Here is a 21,881-nt window from a genome sequence, read left to right on the forward strand (position 1 = left end):
AATACAGAATCTCCGGATCCGATCAAAACAGACGAAAAAAGAACTAGAAACAAGTGACAAAAGCGTTGTAGTCCTCAGAAAAAGCGATTCTCTTTTTTTAAGAAACACTCACATTCAAGTGTTGATAAAAAGAATGCATGAGGCTAGAATAAAACATTGGGGTTCTGTTCTGTTCAGATATTCATACAACAAAATATTCTGGGAGACATTACATTTTTGTGAAAATGATGAAAAATGCTGGCGGTGAATGGCAACTTTTTTTTTAAAAATGTTGTCGGAAAAAGAGTTAAACAACAGTACAATCCACCAAACACACTGTATTTCTATCCTTCACAGCCTCATTTTCATTCCTGTCAAAAATTAAATATGCCGCTACCCTGATTAAGGTCTATTACCCTCGAATTCAATAAGTCTGTTAATTTAAATCAGTAATAGCACATCTCTTCTCAACAATGATTGGAGGAATCATTCATGTACAAATGAGTTCTGCACAAAAGTCTAACAATTAAGTTCAAGGACTTGTTCAAAACATATGAGTGATTAATAATAGTCATCATTGCCTTAGCAAGCACCACCAATAAACATGACATGAAACATGCTCTGTGCTTCACATGACTTCATGAACTTATTACCATGTTACAACACACACAGGATCATCAGACGCGGGCAGCGACACGTGTGTTGTGTGGGTCCTACAGAAAATAGAGACTAAAACACTTTACAAATCTCAAGAATGAAGCTGTTTACAGTTTTGACAAAACGCCAGGTATTTCATCTTCCTGTTGGAGACTATTAACTTATAGTATTTCTAGTAAAAAGTGTCTTGTTCCAGAATGCCTGATTGTTTCGTTTTCCAAAGATATTCCAAACTACAAAGGTTTATTTAAAAACGTGTATAATGTAAAAGAACGACCATTTTCATGTCTTCCATCGCCCACATTTTCTATTCCACTGCTCAACACCTCCGCGATATTAAAAGGTGGTGGACGGCACGACACTGTGAATATCCATGCAGAAACACATAAACTGACACGCTTATACTCTCACTCAGCTAACCATGTAAACAGTGAGACGGCACGCCACGTGTCCTAAGGCTAAGTAGTCATGGTACAAAATTTCACGAGCTACTAATAGATTACGATATCGGAGCACGTAGTAGAGCCCTGTAGACGACGTCAAAACCTGGAGGAGGTCGCAATGGAGACGAAAAGACAAGATGAGGAGTGAAAAGGGAAATAGGGAAGGAGATTTTACCATGTAGGATAAATCCTAGAAAGCCCTAGACAACAAATATGCTAGGATTCCTACCACAAGTACAGTCAGGATACAATACTTGACATAAATCAGACTAAAGATCAGATAGAATCCATGCATTCATCGTTTAAAGTCAACATGAAATCAAAACTGATGCTTTCTTAATGCACGTTTCTGCTCTGTACAGGTGTTCACACTGACAGGGATTTGACAGCTCAGCCATTCAATGAAAACGCTGTCACTGCAACAAAGCTGAGCTGAAATTCAACTTCTACTATAATCTAACCTCTAGCAATTCAATCAAAGTTAGCATGAAAGCACCTTAAAGTCAGCATGAAATCAAAATTATTCGAATATTGCAGTACTATATATTATAGACAATTTTTCTTTTTAGAGCTGTCAATCGATTAAAAAAAACATTACAACATTGTAATGTTGTAATTAATCAACATTACAGTATAATATCTAAAAGCTATAAATTCTAACATGTTTCTTAAAAATATAACTTTTAATTTAAGTGAACTTAAACCAATCTTCACATAAACCCATTATAATAAATGTCATATTTACCTTCTGTCTAACAGGTAGGAAATATACAGAAACTGTCAAAGTTATCAAACACTTTAACACATAAGTGATAAATTAAATATAGATTAATCCTTATTAAAGCTTTAATTGTCTGTTATCTTTGTTCATTGATTAACGTTAATGACAGACATCACAGCAGCAGGATTATTAGGCTGCTGTCACTTTAAGAGCTGCCACTGCCGAACATGACGTGGATCATCTGACGTGCATCTCATTTTCTCACAACTCTTTAAGTTCATTTATTTATTTAACTAATTATGTTAACTAAATAACATTCATTTATTTAACTAATTTAAGACTGTTCTTATGAGGATACTTACGGAAGAGGATTAGGGCCAAGCAATAATAAAAAAATAAAACCTTAATAATCTTGAGGTTAAAGTTGTTAAATTACGAGAAAAAAACTCGTTAAATTTCGAGAAAAAAGTCGAAATAAAACGTTGAGAAAAAAAGTCATTAAATTACGAGAAAAAACTCTTTAAATTAAGAAAAAAAGTCGAGATAAAATGTTGAGAATAAAGTCAAATTACGAGAACAAATTCGTTAAATTATGAGAAAAATGTTGTTAAATTTTGAGAAAAGTCGAGATAAAATGTTGAGAATAAACTCATTAAATTATGAGAAGAAAAGACGTTAAATTACGAGAACAAATTCATTAAATTATGAATTTGTTCTCATAATTTAACGACTTTTTTCTCGTAATTTAATAACTTTATTCTCATAATTGAATGACTTTATTCTCTTAATTTAATGAGTTTATTCTCAACATTTTATCTCGACTTTTTTCTCAAAATTTAACAACTTTAATCTCGAGATGGTTTTATTTTTTTATTATTGCTTGGCCCTAATCCTCTTCCATAGATACTTGACAAAATGGGCACGTTGGCATAATTCTGTGTGTTATTGTTTGTTCAAGAGCGAAAGAGAACTCGATACTGGCGTTCTCATTCATCTTGTGGCGGTTGAATGGTCTAAAAGCATTTGTGTGAATAAGGGCGCGATCATATAATGTAACGCTAGCCAAATTATGATGGAAAAAATGGATTCTGTGTTAACTGCATTAAATATTTTTTGATGTGATTAAAGTGAAAAAATTCATCGCATACAGTAACGCGCTAATTTGTAAAGAACAATTTTTTTTATTCATGTGCCCTACATAATCTTTAATCAAAATAACATCCCCTCCCTCTCGCAGCAACATCTCTTCTCTGATGATGTGTTTACTGGCGCGAGGGCGGGGCAACCTGTCACTCACACAAGATCCACCAATAGCAAACCACAACCATCCAATCAATTCCCCATGGACAAAATCAAGCATTTTTTCATGTTCGAAAAGAGGTTTCTCCCGGAATTAGTATGCCAACTTCCATTTCATGCCAACTATAAGGGGCAATTCACACAGAATTCTTTCCCATTGTTTCTCTGTGTAAACATGCACTAAACGGATGCTTTTGAGAATTGCGCTCACCTCTTTTGCAGCATCTCACGCATGACACAGCATTCTAAAAACACAGCGCTGAAGTTAAAAGTTTTAAAAGTTTGTTTCTTTAGACCTTACGTTTTTCACCTCATTCCCTCCCCCATTTTAAATGCAAAAACGCATTCTGTGTGAACCAGCCCTTATAGCGATAAGCGTTACTTTACAAAAATATCTGTCTTTGTATTCTTCTATCAACGTGCAATAATTTAATCTTAAATAAATTCATCTTTCTTTTTTGGTTGATGTCGAAAAGCTCCAGTCACGTGACTTCTCTCTGGTTCGTAACAGCCACTTTTCACAATCCAATCACTTCCTGACTGATAAAATCAAGTCTGGCCCTGCGTTTCTTTCTTTCATCCTGTTGAAATAAATGATGCAAATATGGCTCGTGAACGGCATTTCATGTTGACTTTAAACTGGCAGGTCAAAGAGCTGGACATCGCTTTAAATTATTTTCGAGAACATTAACCACAGGAACATGACGGCACAGCAGTCACAACTCTGAGAGCAAAAGATTTCATCATTGTCCTATAATATCGTAAAATGCTAACAGTTGGTTAAACCGGTAATCGACATGAATAATATACAAACTGTACTTTACCGAGTGCTTTTTTATGCATCTGCCTTTCAAGGACCTGAGGAGATTATGGTAAATATATGCAACTGCAGAGCATGTGTATTGTTCTTAAACACAATTTACCTTTCCCTGTCACAATAAGGTGATGACAACAGCATTTCACCTCTAACAGGTCATTCCCAATGTCCTCCGGCAGGAAGTCAAAGTCACGATTTCTGCTCCAAACCCTAGTGAGCTGCATCGCTCTCTACTATGATAGGCAGCTACCTTACTAGGCAGCATTCTAACTGAAATGTAGCCTTATTAGTAACTCCGTTAATGCAATTTGCTATGAGAAACTTGACTAATGTGTTAAAGTGATTCCAAGGCACCTGGTATTAAGATGCATTTTGCTCACATGTAGACGAGGGAGACACATACCCTTTAATCTCTCTTTTGTCTACTTTCAACCACTTCTGTCCTGATTTCTTTGAGGGGAGAGTCTATAGATGGGTAAATTTATGGTGTTTTTTCAGATCTAACGGACAAAATAAGCTTGCATAATTAATATATGAATGCGCATGGAGATAACGGAAAAACATAGAGAGAGCATCAGCTTTCGTTTCTGCTCCGACAGCCACAAGACTGTGTTAGAAATCAGGAATGGTGAGAGAACATTGTGCTTGGTACATTTTTCGTCTTCAATCCAAACTTTTCAAAGTTTAAATCTGGTTAGCACGCTTCCCATAATGTTTACGCATTAGGTCAGTAGGCGGTCTTTAGTGGATGTTCGAACACTTTCGACCACATGAGCGTCTACACTACGAAAGCAATCTGGTTGAATGCGTTTTCAATTACCTCTGGATGTGGTCAAAACATTTTAGACCCCGCTTATACCTGTATTTAACATCATCCACTTGTGATTCTGATCGACTAAAACGCTTCTTAATACCAGGTGTAAACAGAGTCTGAAGATACTCTGATGTACCAAATTGAGTAGCACACACAAAGGTTGTCTTAAATAGTCACTGAGATCGAGCAATTTATCTTCATCGTTTTCAGAATGTAATAAAATATTTTATTTTATCAGAAGGCATATTTCTTACAGTGCATTCTGGGAATACCCTATCCTTTGCCAAAACAAGGGCTGCATTTAAGTCCACTTTTTTATGCCCTTCCCTCACCAACCTCCCTCTGTCTCATTCATTCAGATGTACATCATCGCTTGCAGTGCCCACTACTGGCGGAACCCTTGCAATGGGTTTAAATGGAACACCCTAAGCCCTTGGAATCTGCCATGGAGCCCGCCATGCGAGTTGCTATTTGTGACGTCACAATCGTGTTGCATTGTGGTCTACGGATCTGCCTGAAGTGTGCATATGAGTAGACTCGCTCCGTCGGTCAAAATCGAGTCGTGAGGATCTGTCCAAATAAACCTCCCTCTCCCACTTGATGAAGTTGAACTCACTTCAAAATGGCGGCAGGGATTCCCCAAGGGGAAGTCCTTAAGGAAGTTTGTGAGTGTATGTCTAAATGTGGATTTAAATGCAGCCAAGGTATTTCAAGAAAGCATCTGGGAGTCTGGAGGGTGTTTATGATGCCTAGATAGGCAGCTCACTAGAGTTTGGAACAGAGCACTGGAAATCATACCGAGGATCTGCTCCAATAAATCCAAAACTAAGAACCAGAATTGTTTTCCATTGTGCATTTAACCCTGGTTAATTTTGGAAAAAACTTCCATATGTGTTAATTAAAAGCTTTAATATTGTGCAAGTATATCTACACTATTAAAAATAAAGGTTCTTTATTGGCATTGATGGTTCCATGGAATCTTTCAGTTATATAAAGGTTCTTTAATTTGGAATAAGGTTCTTTAGATTTAAACAATAAATTAACATATGATTCTTTTAAGAACTGTTCACTGAAAGTTTTCACCAAAATGGTTCTTCTATGGCATTACTGCCATTTTGAAACCTTTATTTTTAAGAGTGTAGGATTATTTATTAGTGTTTAAGGTTTTGTCTTGTGCAGTCGGAGAGACAGAAAGAAGAATATGTAATAGTATGACTACACAGAACAGTAGTCTGCCCTCTTGTATTTGCTGGAGGGAGCCACATGCTAATCGCTTACTGCTGCCCTGCAACATATTATACAACATCATAGGACAGTAAATCTACAACGACATCACAGACCCAACAGAAACCTGCAACCCCAGCCTTGAGCTGATATAATCCTCCAGAGAAGGCGGTGTGCTTATCTAAGGTTCCTCTGGCTTGGTTGCATCTTTTCCTGAGTTAGAGCTGTCATCGGTAGCGACAGGGTCATCAGAGGACTTGACGGTACCACCGCCCTGCCTGCTAGAGCTGGAATGTGCCACGGTGTTGTCTTTGGAGTGCGGTTGGTACGGGTTTGCCGTCTGCCCTTCGGTGTGTCTGGAGCTCCAGCTGCTGCTCTGCTGCTCTTCAGTCTCAGGGCTGGAGTCACAGGAGTCGCCCTTCTTTACCTCATCATCAGACGTGAAGTCGGAGCTGTCAGACGGACTCAGACCAGCGGCGGTGGAGGCTGGCAGTTGAATCTATTAAAAGAGGAGAAACATATTAACTCACAACATATGACGAAAATGAAATTTAAACACATGATGTCCTCAGTGACTCAGATGGCGGGAGTCTATGGAGACTCTTATGTGCATTGGTACATCCCAAAACACAACATTTGTAATGCCTTTTTGGCACAGACATTGCACAACTCCAGCTGCTACAGCGAGGATACAGAAATGGCGGACTCTGTGCTTCTCACCAGTGTTGGGCACGTTACTTTAAAAAAGTAATTAGTTATAGTTTCTAATTACTTCTCATAAATAGTAATGGAGTTAGTAACTGAGTTACATCATTTTAAAAGTAACTAATTACCAGGGAAAGTAACTATTGCGTTACTTAAAAAAAAAAAAAAAAAAAAAGTCAAATAACTTGAATGCCCCCAATATTAAATTTAAGTCTAAGAATAAGTTATTCTTGATCCGACTCGTGACATGATCCGCTCTTGCTGATGAAATTTCTCTGTACTCTACAATAAGTGTTGGTAGCCATTAAAGAAAATGTAGTTTAATATTTATGTTTAAATAGTCCTATGTTAGGTTTTAAATGAATTTACTTGATTATGAAAAGTGAACAGCATGAGTAAGATGCATCATAAGATGCGCAATATATCGGGTGACATGGAGTGGGTCAGATATGATTTTAAACACTTCATTAAGTTTTGTTTTGTAGAAAGCCTTTCTTTAAAGTGAATTTTGTTTTGTAAAAATTGTATCTTAATTTTAATCAGTTTCATCAACCAATTGCCTGGATTTAATAAATAAGAAGCAAATATAGCAGACAATATAATCTTGGCAGGCGCGGACGCGATCACTGGCGCGTGAACTGGAGCGCGTCTTATAGGCTAAATTAATAAATATATAGAAAGCTTGAAATATCTAAAAACGAAAAGAAATAGGCTACTCTGATTATGTAGACTAAACCGAAAGAAATGTGCATTCTCTCTCAAGGCGCGCCCACAATGAGCAGATAACGAGAGTCAGCAATGTCAACTTCATCTTTGCAGCCGACACTGATTCAGAAAACATTACTTTATTAATAAACAATTAAAATGTCTCCTTGCTGTTTTGGTCACATTCATAATTATTACTTTTGCTGTGTTTTTATGGCAAGCTTTATGTGTGCGCTTAAGTTCTATATAGCCTATATTACATAAACGCTCATTGTTATGGTTTATTTGCTCCAGTATTTAAGAAATTAAATTAATATAAATGTGATTAGTCAACTAACGGCTTAAATTAATAACTACAAGTCGACTAGAAAAACTTATTTCACATATAGGCCTAGCTCGCATGCTCACAGACACACACACACACACAGAGCATCGTTAATTATTATCACTTTAAAATTATATTTGTGTATGGCTAACCGCAGCACACACCAGAGAAAAAACTTTGCAGGTCCTATGACTGAGAGAGAGCTTACTCGGATGAAAACCGCTTCAGTGAGCTCAATTATAGTAACACGGCATATTTTTGTGCCAGTAACGGTAACGGGAGAAAAAGTAATTCGTTTGATTATTCGTTACTGAAAAAAGTAATGGCGTTAGTAACGCCGTTTATTTATAACGCCGTTATTTCCATCACTGCTTCTCACTCAGGACTGTGTCTACAGGGCTTCTCCCTACAATGACGTAATTGTAGGGGGTAATGTGAATCAGCGTGGTTGAAGAGACTGATTTTGATTTATGGGAATAATTTGAGTGGGTTTTTACCATTATAGGCTGGTTGTTCTCACACACTGCAGTCACATCGGTGTTCAAACAATAAAAGGTCCTCTTTTAGAATGAAATCTGAAAGTAGTGTTTACATGAACTCTAAATAAAGTGATCGGGTTGATGTGCGCACTTATAGGTCACAAGCTTCAAATTGGAATAGATTTTTTGGCATGCACACACTGCATGAATATAGTTTCCCACTGCTTGCACATACTAACCATTCTCCTACATTGCTTTTTTTCTTTGTTTTAAAGAGCAGACTTACAGTGGTGCTCAGAATTATTGGCATCCTTGGTAAATATGATTAAAGATGACTCTAAAAATAAATCTGCATTGTTTCTCATTTTGATCTTTAATTCATAAAATTAGCAAAAATCTAACCTTTCATTGAAGGAAAAGAATTTTTAGTGGGGGGAAAAATCACATTATAAAATAAATGTTTTTCTCCAAAACACGTTGGAACAAATATTGGCACCCCTAGAATTTTAGTATATTCCCATTCATATTTACATTGGGGTGATCATGAACATGAAATTGTCCAGCCATGACTTCCTGTTCCACAAGAGTATAAACATGAGGAAACACAAAGGTCAAATTCTCTTAATCGTTCATCACAATGAGAAAAATCTAAGAATAAAGCATTGAAAATCCCCATTTCCACCATCAGGGAAATAATTAAGAAGTTTCAATCAACTAAAGATGTTACAAATCTGCCTGGAAGAGGACGTGTGTCTAAATCATAGTAATGCGCAGTGAGAAGGAATGTTTGAGTGGACAAAGACTCTCCAAGGATCACAATTGGAGAATTGCAGAGATTAGTTGAGTCTTGAATCTCAGAAAGCCTAAAAAAAATGATCGGCTTCTGTGGTCAGATGAAACTAAAAGAAGAGCTTTTTGGCAGCAAACCCACCAGATGGGTTTGGTGCACACATGGATAAAAAGTGCCCCATGCCCACGGTTAAATATACTGCTGGATCTTTAATGTTGTGGGCCTATTTTTGTGCTGGAGGTCCTGGACATCTTGTTCAGATATATCGTATCATGGATTCTATCAAATACCAACAGATAAAAAAATCTAAACCTGACGCTTCTGCTAGAAATCTTATAATGGGCCGTGGTTGGATCTTCCATCAGGACAATGATCCAAAACAAACATCAAAACCAACACAAAAATGGGTCACTGAGCACAAAATGAAGCTTCTGCCATGGCCATCCCAGTCCTCTGACCTGAACCCTAAAAAAAATGAGTGGAGTGAACTGAAGAGAAGAAGCACCAACATGGAGCTGGAATCTGAAGGATCTGGAGAGATTCTGCATGAAGGAATGGTCTCTGATCTCTGGTCAGGTGTTCTCCAAACTCATCAGGCATTGTAGGTGAACACTCAGGGCTGTTCTTTTGGCAAAAGGAGGTTGCAAAAACTATTGAATAAAAGGGTGCCAAATAATTGTGGCCGTGTTTTGGAGAAAAAATATTTATTTCTTAATGTTATTTCCCCCCACTTTCAATTCTTTCCCTTCAATGAAAGGTTACATTTTTGCTAATTTTATAAATTAAAGACCAAAAGGATAAACAATGCAGATTTATTTTTACAGCCGTGCTGCTTATATTCAAGCTGTAAAAGCGTCCATTCCCATGCCCAAAACAAGGCGCCTGTGGATGAGATTCTGAAAAAAGGACTGGTGGGATGATGTAGTGCTCCACTTCACAGACAATGCGTGGAAGGAGAATTTTAGACACGACACGTTATTCAACAACAACAGCTTGTTTCACGCGTCATACGTCATTACGCCATTTTTACGTCATTGCACATGCGCAGTACTTTCCCGCTTTGGTTTCTACTTCAATTTAATCCTAATTTCAAGTGTTTACGTGCCCTTTTGATCGGATTAGAAAAGGTTTAAACCACCCCTTACAATCTGAATGAAATCTTAATCTTATTTGGCCAATTCATTACGATTGACGTGGTTATATGTGACTTTTTTATTTCGACTGTACTACTAATCCGATTACAATCGGATTATTAGGATCCATGTAAACGCAGCTACTGATTCAAGTATGCGAGAACAGTTTTATGGTGTATAGCAAATACATGCTGGAATTAAAAGCAAAAAAGATGATCTACCTGGAATGGCTCAGTGACGCCCACAATGGAGCTCATATTGTTGCTATAGTAAGCCAGTAAGAAGTCCCCAGATTCCTTTGGCAATTCTTCCTCGGTAAAAATCACCTGGAGATTGCAAATCAAAACCTCCTAATTAAAATCCACAAGCTTCAATGTGTAGCTTCATGAACACATGTGAAAGTCTTTCTCATGCAACTAAATGGATGTGTGATTTGTCCTTACTTCATGCTCCTGTCTCAGGAAATCAGACTCTTCCTGCTTGGCCCAAGTGTAACCCACATAATCTTTATGGTGCTTAAACCCAACCTGTGAAATCAATTTTACAAGTGACAATAAAGATATTTGTATCAATTCTTTTAATGATCTCACTCCTACATCTTTAGATTCTCAGAACTGAAGAAATGATTGAAATAACCTTGTAAAGCCCAATCCAGTCCCAAGAGCTTCGAGGAAAGTTGGGCACCACCTTGAATTTGGCCACTGCGTCTGATATCTCTCTCCATTCATCCTCTACAAGGAGTGTAACTAAAGGCATATCCACCTTATATGGGAACTGCAAGGACATCACATGTTAAACACAATGCACAAACCAGCTATGAAAGTTGCTCTCATGAAGACATTCATGACAGTGTGAAACGACCACCTGAACCAACATGAAAAAATACCATTTGAGCTGAAGAATTGTAACATCAAGAAGTGTTAGTGTACTGACCTGCAGAGTGAAAATGGAGGAGACAGGCTTGTGGTCACTGACGGTGTATTCCATGTGACTGCGGTAAAAATGCTGCGACACACGGATTCCGGTGGTTAGTCCCGACATGGAGCTGCGCCTCGACACGCTGTTGCTGACCTGAGCCATCGGCCTCAACCGCCAAAGAATACGATCAGTCCACGCTGGTTTGCGCTTTTTACCACTACGAAAGATGAAGATTCACTTAAATAACAATGCAATAATAATAATATTATTGCAGGAACTGAATACTACAGATTCACAGGAAATCGTTTTGGAGGAAAACAGTTTGATATAATATCAGACTCAAAGTTTTAGACCTTGAATCTCCCTTCCCAGTCCAACAAGAACAGCTTGTTCTGACTGCAAACCTGCATCCTGAATATTGTTACTCATTTTGCATGCAAAGAAATTAGCCAATTATAGCACAAGTGCAAAAAACAGCCTGTTTAATTCTAAGGTGTGTTAAAATGTCTGTAAAATGACCCCTTTAAATCCTCAAGTCTTTTTAATCCCTCGGAATCTGTTTAGAAACATGACAGATTCCATTAGAAGTTTTTATGGACCTAAATGTAAATTAGGTCCATAAAATGTATTAAATTTCCTTTAAATGTATTAAATTCCGTTTTACCTGGTATCATATGTGTCTGTGCCCACATCAAACTTGTACGTAGGAGGGAATTTAATTGGCCCCTCGTGGAAGCCTTCAAGCACAGTCTCAATGCCTTTAGCCATGTTCAGCTGCGAGACGGAGAGATTGAGAAGCACCAAAGACAATGATAAATATATTGTCAGAATAAACAATACTAGCACATGGAAGAATGGAGAAATAAAGAGATTCGACAAAAATATTTATTTTTTCAATGCCTTGTACAAAACAGTTGCTCCTTGTTCAATGGCATTTAATATTTTCATAATATTTACATTATGTCATGTATAAAAATGTGATCTTAGATCTTGAGAGCAAAGAAGGTCAGAGGTTCTTCATGCATTTCTCACCTGGTCTTTTTCCCACAGTATGGACAGTTTGTTATTGTCAATAGCTCCTTTCACAACTTGCATCTCAAGGTCCTCAATTCGGAAGTTCAGGTCTCCAAACCAGAAAACCACACTGCAAACATTTGTCAGACATTGAGTCGCATGATACAGCTTTCGATATCAATTTCAAGGTTATACTGTCGTCACAAATCAAGAACAAATTCATTTCCACCATCAATGGCTTCATATAGGTTTAGATAATCATAACTCGATCTCATGAGAACACTTTATTTTTATGCTCTACTGAATACATTGCAACTACAAGTCAACTTATTCTACGAACTCGAACCGTAACATATACTCTAATAAGGGTTAGTTGACATGTAGTAGCAAAGTTACTTATCGTTGGTGGAGTGTCTAAAGTGGACCATCAAAACAAGTGTAACCAAAAATTTCAAAATTGTCGATTTCATATAAATTCATACAATTTGATTTGTATAAAAAGAACAATTTGGGTCATTTTGGGTGGTAGGAATTCATACAAACTGGCAACCAATAGTTAAAAATTGTTATGAGATCCCAATCTTTTGTCATTGACTTGGCTGTGATTCGAATTAAACTCTATGGTATTTATTTACTTGGTAGAAACCACGCAAATTATGGCTATGCTATCAAGGACAAGTTGCATGACATAAAAATCAAGAACAGAATTAGTAAAAGAAAAAATGAAAATGTTCTATTGTTTTTTTGAAAGCTAAAAAAAAATTGGTACTGTGTTGGGTCAAAACTTTATGTCCAATATAAAATCTGATACTTGAAGACTGAGAAACACTTCCCTTGGGGAAACTAAAGTACAATAGCACCATCTGTTGGTCAGATGCATAATTATGAATTACTAAATGTGCAAAGAGTTAATTTACATGTTCATTGTATGACCCTGATGGTTGCACTCACAATAATAACATCAATGTGTGTTTATACTTTGTTAATTAGTGTGTGTGTGTGTGTGTGTGTGTGTGTGTGTGTGTGTGTGTGTGTGTGTGTGTGTGTGTGTGTGTGTGTGTGTGTGTGTGTGTGTGTGTGTGTGTGTGTGTGTGTGTGTGTGTGTGTGTGTGTGTGTGTGTGTACTTGTTTTTGTGAAATATCAGGACACAAATGTGTATAATGACATGGGTATGACATAGGTATTACAAAAAGAGGTGAAATATGAGGACATTCAGCATGTCCCCACAATGTAAATGGGTTTATAAATCATATAGAATGAGTTTTTGTGAAAAAGTAAAAGTTTGCACAGTTTCCTGTGAGGGTTAGGTTTAGGGGTAGGGGCAGGGTAGGGGGATAGAATGTACAGTTTGTTCAGTGTAAAATGCATTGAAGTCTATGGAAAGTCCCCACAATTCACAAAAACAAACATGTGTGTGTTTGAGTGTGTGTGTGTGTGTGTGTGTGTGTGTGTGTGTGTGTGTGTGTGTGTGTGTGTGTGTGTGTGTGTGTGTGTGTGTGTGTGTGTGTGAGAGAGAGAGAGTCTTACTCATGATCCAGGACGCCCATGGCAGCTTGTCCTTCAAACTGTTGCTGCTGCAGGATGCTTTCGAAGTCCTCCATGCGCTGGTCTGTGTTCTCCATGTGTGCGGGCAGATGACAGTTCAAGAAACAGATCGAATGGCCAAACACAGTCATGCGAGCGCTGACGCCCCCTTTATTCCCCTGCAGAGTGAGAGATCAATTTGTTTTGTTTTTAGATTTTTTTTCCTCTCATAAAGTTCTGATCACCTTAGAAATTCATAACAGCTCTATACAGTTTCTTCACACGACTTTTTTTGTTTTGTTTTTTTGCTGAACCTAAAATGCTGCAAAAATGACTGAAGAATTTTGAATGTTTCTTCCTTTTAATTAATGTTTTCCTGTCACCACCAGGGTTATCACTAAAACTTTGTAAAACCTTTATAAACATATTTCAAAAACTAATAAAAATGCACAAAACATGCAAAAACATTAACTAAAATGAAAAAGAAAACAGAAAATATAAAAATAAAATCTAATTCAAAATATTAACAAAAACTATAATAGTATATCAATGATACATATTTTTACACTGATTCATGGACAAATGTATGCAAAATTCTGTGCAATAAAATATATGATATTGTGTTAAAGGGACCTATTATGCCCCTTTTTCACACAATGTAATATTAGTCTCTGGTGTCTCCAGAATGTGTTTGTGAAGTTTCAGCTCAAAATCCCCCACAGATCATTTATTATAGCTTATCAAATTTGCCCCTATTTGGGTGTGAGCAAAAACACAACGTTTTTGTGTGTGTCCCTTTAAATGCAAATGAGCCACTGCTCCCGCCCCCTTTCCAGAAGAGGGCGGAGCTTTAACAACTCAACAACAACAAAGCTGGAGAATCTCACGCAGCCAAAATGAGGAAAGTGTTCAGCCTTACATTGTTCAAACCGGAGTCGACACTGATGGAGAGACTCAGGAAGAACTTTTAGAATGAAACTGGACATTTCTGAATGGTTAGTGGATAAATTGATGTAGTTGCTGTGGAGTTGGTTCAACTCATCCACTAGCATGTGCCGTCATGTTAATCTTTTGTGCAAAACCCGTATGGACGCCCACTATATATAGCGTACCTGTTTGCCAAACAGAGTCATACACACCAGGCTAAGGTTTATGATTGATATCAAATGCTGTGAATGGCATTAGAACTGGTACACCTTTTCGCTTGTGAAAACAAAATGGTGTCGCTGTGGATGGAAACGTGCAGATTAAGGGGCGGTAATATTATAATAAGATCCCCTTCCTACGTCACAAGGGGAGCGAAATCTGAGCGGCTCATTTTTTCACATGCAAAGTTACTTGGCTGTGCTTTTTCATGTTTTCTGGGTTGCTAGATGCACCGGGGACCTGATTATAGGACATGATATGTCCCCTTTAAATATTGCAAGTTCTACACCCTTTTTGGTAACTGAAGGCATTATCAAATTAGCCAAACTATAGAATAAATGTACACAAGGATTGGTGGATGTGCAGAATCTCGTAATGTACGTGCATTTAAATTGGATGTAAACCTGAAGGGCTTTACACTCAAAACTTGACACAGGCAAGCACAAAAGAAATGGTAACTAATTAATCAAAATATGGAACAGGTGTGTGGTAACCATGGCAATCAGTCATTAGAACTGAGACCTCGAGGCAGATGAGTGCTGCTGTGCTGAATTATGAGAGAAACTGAAAGAATGTCGAAATTTTACATTATATCATCTGTAAAATATATCATATTATCAAGTTGCTGAAATATATCAGTTGCCTAATTGCAGCTATGAAATAAGCCACAAAATGTACTTACAGTATTTAGTAATACAGAAGCCCAAACACTTAAGCCACACTTACAGTTAAACATTTTTATGTGTGACTTACATGATTTTATTTACAGAAAATGTTTAATTTAATTGAATTATTAAAATTCCACTATTTAAGCTCTCTCATTAAAATTCTTGATCAGTGATCTAAAAGAGATTATCAGAGGAAATATTCCTTTCCAATTTTAAAGACTACAAGATAAAATCTGCTTATAGAAATTTATGCTCAATGAATTCAGATGAATGTGACCTGGAGTTTACTTTATAACTTATTAATACCCAGGGTGAAAAACCGGCTTCATGCACTTTGTTCTAAAGTTGGACACAGTTATTCTTGCTGTGAGAGGTTAGTTTATCATTACGATGGCATCATTTTATATTCATTAGGTGTTCAGCACATTATTAATATTTCAGCAACACACTGCATGAGATATTTGACAACCCTGTTAACAGGTTCCTGTAACCTTTCATATCTGCACATGAGGATTCATCGCCCGTTCCACATATCAGCTGAGAGATATTCTGATGCAGAAACGTGGCATTCCCCTGAACAACTTTAGAAAGGGAGAGTATGAGACTGCACCCGTCCATGAAAAGGGCAGATAACATACCCAGATTCCACCGAGTCCGGTGCGAGTGGTCTGAGTCTGAATGCCTCTCAGGAAAGGCAGGTGATAGTACTTAGCAAAGACCAGCAGCAGCATTCCCTGCATCCTCTGAGACGTGACCTACAGAGAGCGGACAGGAGATAAACGGACTGAAAATGAGTTGGGAGAAACTGACAGATTTCCAGCATCAGGTTTATTAAACTGGCTTGAAACAGAGCCGGGTATATAAAACACACAATATAAATGAGTTCTAAATAATCACTTGCTCTCTAGTGTTAGAGAACGAGAGCAAATTTGATAGGGTTTGTATGGTATACAACCAGGGCCTAAAATTAACACTCGCCAGAAAGCCGCATCTTTTGTCAGACAGCGCACGATTACTAAACTGAGCTCTCTTTTACACTTGAGCAGACAAATTCACACTAAATTATGTCAAAAAATAGCAAGTGTCCTAGTAAACATAGTCGGTTATATCTAAAGTGAATGAAAACCGTTGAGAAAGTAAACGTAAGTGTAGAGTATCAGTATATTAGATCCGTGCATTCGCTCTTAAAGTGACAGCAGCCTAATATTCCTGCATATTTGTTTTTATTTTATTGATGACTGTTTACTTGTGTTTAATAATGTTTTAAATTTATATTAGTTAGGCTAGTAGTTTTAGCTCTGGTGTTGAAATTTAACCCAAACATGGGTTGAAACAACCCAGTATTTTTAGAGTGTATAAATAAAATAAAATAATAAAATTACTAATAAAATGGAAAAAAAATTATTAAAGCTAAAAAGGAATATTAAAAAACCCTAATAAAAATCATATCAAAAGCACATAACAAAATTACTAAAACTAAAACAGAAATTTAGACTGAAAAATATATTAAAAAGATGCTTATATATTAATAAATGTCCCATACAAAAATCAGGATATTATTGTTAACTATAACCATAAAAAAAAAAAACATTTAGTTACTTGAAACACAATACATGTTAACTTAAATAAAATAAATATATATAAAAAAAAACCTTACATTTATTTTATTTCATATAATTGCCAAGGAAAGAACATTTTTGCTTAGTTTGTTTTGTTTAACTTGAAGTACTAAAATAACTCATACTTATGGAAGAGGATTAGGGCCAAGCAATAATAAAAAAAATAAAACCATCTTGAGATTAAAGTTGTTAAATTTCGAGAAAAAACCCGTTAAATTTTGAGAAAAAAGTCGGAATAAAATGGTGAGAATAAACTTGTTAAATTTCCAGAAAAAAGTCGAGATAAAATGTTGAGAATAAACTCATTAAATTAAGACTTTATTCTCAACATTTTATCTCGACTTTTTTCTCATAATTTAACGAATTTGTTCTCGAAATTTAACAAGTTTTTTTCTCGTAATTTAACAAGTTTATTCTCAACATTTTATCTCAACTTTTTACTTGAAATTTAACTACATTTTTCTCGTAATTTAATGAGTTTATTCTCAACATTTTATCTTGACTTTTTTCTCGAAATTTAACAAGTTTTTTTCTCGAAATTTAACAACTTTAATCTCGAGATTGTTTTAGTTTTTTTATTATTGCTTGGCCCTAATCCTCTTCCATACAAACTAAATAAATTCAAACTAATAAATACAAATTCATAAAAACTATATAGACATATTTAAAAGCTAAAACTAAAACTAATAAAAATGACAAAAACACACAACAAAATTACTAAAACTTTAACTAAAATTAAAGTGAAAACAGAAAATATATAAATAAAATCTAATTCAATATATTAACTATATTACTATTAAAACTATAATAGTATATCAGTGATATTAAAATGCCTTCAATGCATTGAGTTTTACTGGATCTTCCATTTCCAGTGTGATTAATTAAGCAGAAGTGATATGTGAACATCCCTCCAGAGAGACGTGGGCAATACTCAGAATATCATACTAATAATACTAGCATACTGCTTACCCTGCAGTATATACTGTATATTTCAAATAGTGTAGAAACACTATATAACTGTATTCAGCAATAAAGAAAAAAAATCCAGAAAGAAAATAATGGCACCTAAAATGAGGAGGAAGTCTAACTGATTGAAAATAGAAACACGAGCCACATGACAGAGACAAAGACCAGCAAAGAGATTTTCATCCTCAGCCACTCAGTCAGGATTACATAATGTGACCCCTGAGGGTCCAATGACAACTTTATGGGTGTGTGTGTGTGTGTGTGTGTGTGTGTGTGTGTGTGTGTGTGTGTGTGTGTGTGTGTGTGTGGTTAAGGGGAACATTACTGACCAGTACATATCCGAAGGGGCTGAGAGCGTCCATGCAGACCTCGCTCCACTGGTCAGTGAAAAGAACATCTTTCAGTCGTTTGTTGATCATTGAGTTCACTTCCTGTAAGCTGAGAGAAGAAGCAAGAAACAAACACAGGAAAGAAGTAAAAGATAGTCAATAAAGCTTAAATAAAAGACTGAAAAATATCAGAAAGGGAGAGATAGAAGAAGAGACCTTAAGCCATCTGTAGTGTCATATTATAGCATTAGTTTGATCAATTCTGATGAACACTTGTTTAATTCTTTTCATGTCTTCAGCTGTGCTCCAGTGTACGGATCGACATCCTACTCATGTAATTAAAGGGAGGGACTAATATGATATTTTCTGAAGGAAGGAACAGATTTACTGTGATTATTGAGCAGCTATCATATAGAAAAGCAGAGGCTCTCACCCTATAATATACATGTCTGTGTTCCCATCGCCAACATTCAGGCCCAGTAAAGCAGTGATGTCTTCAGGAGGCATGGCTGAGCCCACGTTCCAAGTGATAATATGCACCCTGTTGGCAGAAAGAGACATTAGAGAAGAGCAGCTGAAGAACTCCATTCATCTGTTACACTGTGTTTCCACTACACTAAAAACTTTTTCTAAATGTCAGTAAAAAACAATGACAGCGTTTCCATTAACTGATGAGACTAAAATGTAAGTTTTTCCTCTCGTGATAAGTCGTCCCAAAGATCATGGCAACGGATGTTAGTAGGTTTAAGTATATCGCAGCCACTGCACTTCCCATTATTTTTAATCAAAGGAGATGTAGGCGTGTTATCCAAGCTTTAATGGCAAGAAAAGCCCCTTATACTTAGAAACAACCACATATGAGGTGTTTCTGGTTGTTTGTCCCTCCATCTGCTTCGAGGTCTTGATAAATTGTTGCATTTCACAAATACACTACATTTGGAGTGTATACGGCTCTGTCTAAGGAATAACAGACAACAGTTTGCCTTTATAAGATATTTATGGAGAGAAAACAGAGGAGACTTGGATACAAGAGATGTTGATTTAATTTGAGTGGGTGGAAAGTTGTTTTGTTTTAGGAGTTTTCTGTATGTTGGCATATGTTTGTATGTACAGTGTATACTTAGATGGCATGTGCATGTTTAGGAATGATTATTTATGAACACGTGTGTATATATATGTATGTACAAATATGTATATATAGTTAATAACTGCAGAAGGAATTAAAATTGGTTAATTTTTGTTTGCATAAGGACAATTCGGAGGAACTTCTGATTTGATTTCTATTAAGCTTATCTATAGTCTATTTATTTCACCAATTAAAAAAAAAATCAATTTTTACGTACATCAGGTGACCTGTAAATGTGAAAAACTGCAGTTTTGCAAAATATTTGCAAAATATTTTTGAATTGCCTGAAAAACCACCTGAAGTGTAAAAACATTTTTTGCGATATACGGGAGTTTTTGCGAAATTTCCATTGGGTGTATTTCAATTCGCAATTTTAATTTGCACAATTTGAGTCGGGATCATTAATATGTATGCCCCCAATATTTGCATATGCCAGCCCATGTTCAAGGCATTACACAAGGGCAGCCAGTATTAACGTCTGGATCTGTGCACAGCTGAATCATCAGACTAGGTAAGCAAGCAAGAACAATAGCGAAAAATGGCAGATGGAGCAATAATAACTGACATGATCCATGATAACATGATATTTTTAGTGATGTTTGTAAATTGTCTTTCTAAATGTTTCATTAGCATGTTGCTAATGTACTGTTAAATGTGGTTAAAGTTACCATTGTTTCTTACTGTATTCACGGAGACAAGAGCCCTTGCTATTTTTATTATTAAACACTTGCAGTCTGTATAATTCATAAACACAACTTCATTCTTTATAAATCTCTCCAACAGTGTAGCATTAGCCGTTAGCCACGGAGCACCATCAAACTCGTTCAGAATCAAATGTAAACATCCAAATAAATACCATACTTGCGCGATTAGACATGCTGCATGACGAACACTTTGTAAAGATCCATTTTGAGGGTTGTATTAGCTGTGTCAACTTTGTTTATGCTGTTTAAGGCAGTCGCGAGCTCAGGGATGGAGAGCGCAAGCAATTAAAGGGGCCGCAGCCTGAATCTGTGCATTTCTAATTATGCCTCAAAATAGGCAGTTAAAAAATGTATTAAAAAAAATCTATGGGGTATTTTGAGCTGAAACTTCACAGACACATTCAGGGGACACCTTAGACTTATATTACATCTTGTAAAAAAACTTCGATGGCACCTTTAAGGTGTGGGAGAGGGGTTAGGATAAGGCAATAAGGTAGCAACTTCAAAAAGGGGGGTAATAATTTGGCAGGGAGTCGAAATCCAGCAGTATACCGTTCTTCACATACCCCAATTCACAGCACAGATGATGAACTCTCATACAGTAGATGTGTTACTGGTCAAGCTCTTCTAGCGAACACAGACTTATTTGCCAGTTCTTTGGTATTCTTTTCGGTCATGCGCCTACAATTCCCATTTCAATGTTTTCAACCATCAATATACTGCATTATATTCATGTTGTCAAAATAGTCTCTTTCTTCAGCTCCTCAAAAATGTGATGCCTACTTTACCACTGTTTATGAATGGATGCGATCTAGTGGAATAGTGCCTGTTTACTGCAATTAAAATTGGCATACGCAACATGTTTTACTATGATTATGAGCAGAATCACATTGATTTGATCAAAGTATTGTGTTTACATGAGGTAAAGTTTAATCACGATATTGCCTAAATCTCATTATAATCGCATTATAAGGGTGCCTGTAAATGTAGGCATTTTTCTGCACTCCCATTGGAAGACTAAATGAGACATACATCTGGCGCAATGCGACGTAGTTATCATTTTCATGTCCAGCACCAAGTTGTTTAAATAGCAAATGCACAGGCGTCCATCGTTTCGCCCATGGTCTGAAAACCAGCTATTTTTAAGGCAACTGAAAACGACTGCATCATTGACCAACAAAAACCTGGTCTAAAGTCAATAGCGCAGTATTTTTTTGTTATTTAAAGGGTGTGTTAGTAATATGCACCTATATGTGGGTGCACAACACACGTACACTCTGTTTATTACACACACAGGGACGCGCAGCAGCACACAAACACGTGCTGCTGTGCCGCTGTGCATCCCTGTGTGTGTAATAAACAGAGTTTATTAAAAATAAAAATAAAAGGATTACAAACAGCACACATTACAATTACAATGTAAAAGATTTTTATTGTGTGCATTAAGATAAAAATGCCTACATGTCGTAATGGATAGTCATTGCATGTATCAGAATTACCTATCTGCAGTAATGACGAATGAAGTTGGCTAATTATTTGGCCAATCATGGCAATACACACATGTATTTAAACTGACTCATCAGGTTGAGAATGTCTATATTCCGCCATGTAAATAGCGAATCCGCCATAGTACAAGCACACCTGGCTTTTAAAGGGAATGGCAAATGACAAACTGATTGGGTTATTGCACATTGCGCCCAAAACACACCCATGACTCATTAAGAGACTAGATACAACCCTTTTTTGGCCATGCACATGCTGCGCCGACCGTTTTT

General features: G+C 36.6%; 1 protein-coding gene across 1 annotated transcript in view; it reads right to left on the minus strand.

Annotated features, from left to right (window-relative positions):
• Positions 1 to 2,598: 2,598 nt before the first annotated feature.
• inpp5jb (inositol polyphosphate-5-phosphatase Jb) overlaps positions 2,599 to 21,881 on the minus strand; it is a 30,401-nt gene continuing 11,118 nt past the window's right edge. The window contains exons 3-13 of the mRNA XM_067406027.1: positions 18,710 to 18,817; positions 18,277 to 18,385; positions 16,001 to 16,117; positions 13,552 to 13,727; positions 12,042 to 12,153; positions 11,674 to 11,783; positions 11,025 to 11,226; positions 10,728 to 10,865; positions 10,535 to 10,618; positions 10,313 to 10,417; positions 2,599 to 6,453 (exon numbers count right to left, since the gene is read on the minus strand). Of these exons, the coding sequence (XP_067262128.1) occupies positions 6,136 to 6,453; positions 10,313 to 10,417; positions 10,535 to 10,618; positions 10,728 to 10,865; positions 11,025 to 11,226; positions 11,674 to 11,783; positions 12,042 to 12,153; positions 13,552 to 13,727; positions 16,001 to 16,117; positions 18,277 to 18,385; positions 18,710 to 18,817 (1,579 nt within the window). The 3' untranslated portion in view covers positions 2,599 to 6,135. The remainder of the gene's footprint in view (positions 6,454 to 10,312; positions 10,418 to 10,534; positions 10,619 to 10,727; positions 10,866 to 11,024; positions 11,227 to 11,673; positions 11,784 to 12,041; positions 12,154 to 13,551; positions 13,728 to 16,000; positions 16,118 to 18,276; positions 18,386 to 18,709; positions 18,818 to 21,881) is intronic.

The sequence above is a fragment of the Chanodichthys erythropterus genome, chromosome 13 (genome assembly GCF_024489055.1).
Source record: "Chanodichthys erythropterus isolate Z2021 chromosome 13, ASM2448905v1, whole genome shotgun sequence".
In the NCBI taxonomy this organism is placed as follows: Eukaryota; Metazoa; Chordata; class Actinopteri; order Cypriniformes; family Xenocyprididae; genus Chanodichthys; species Chanodichthys erythropterus.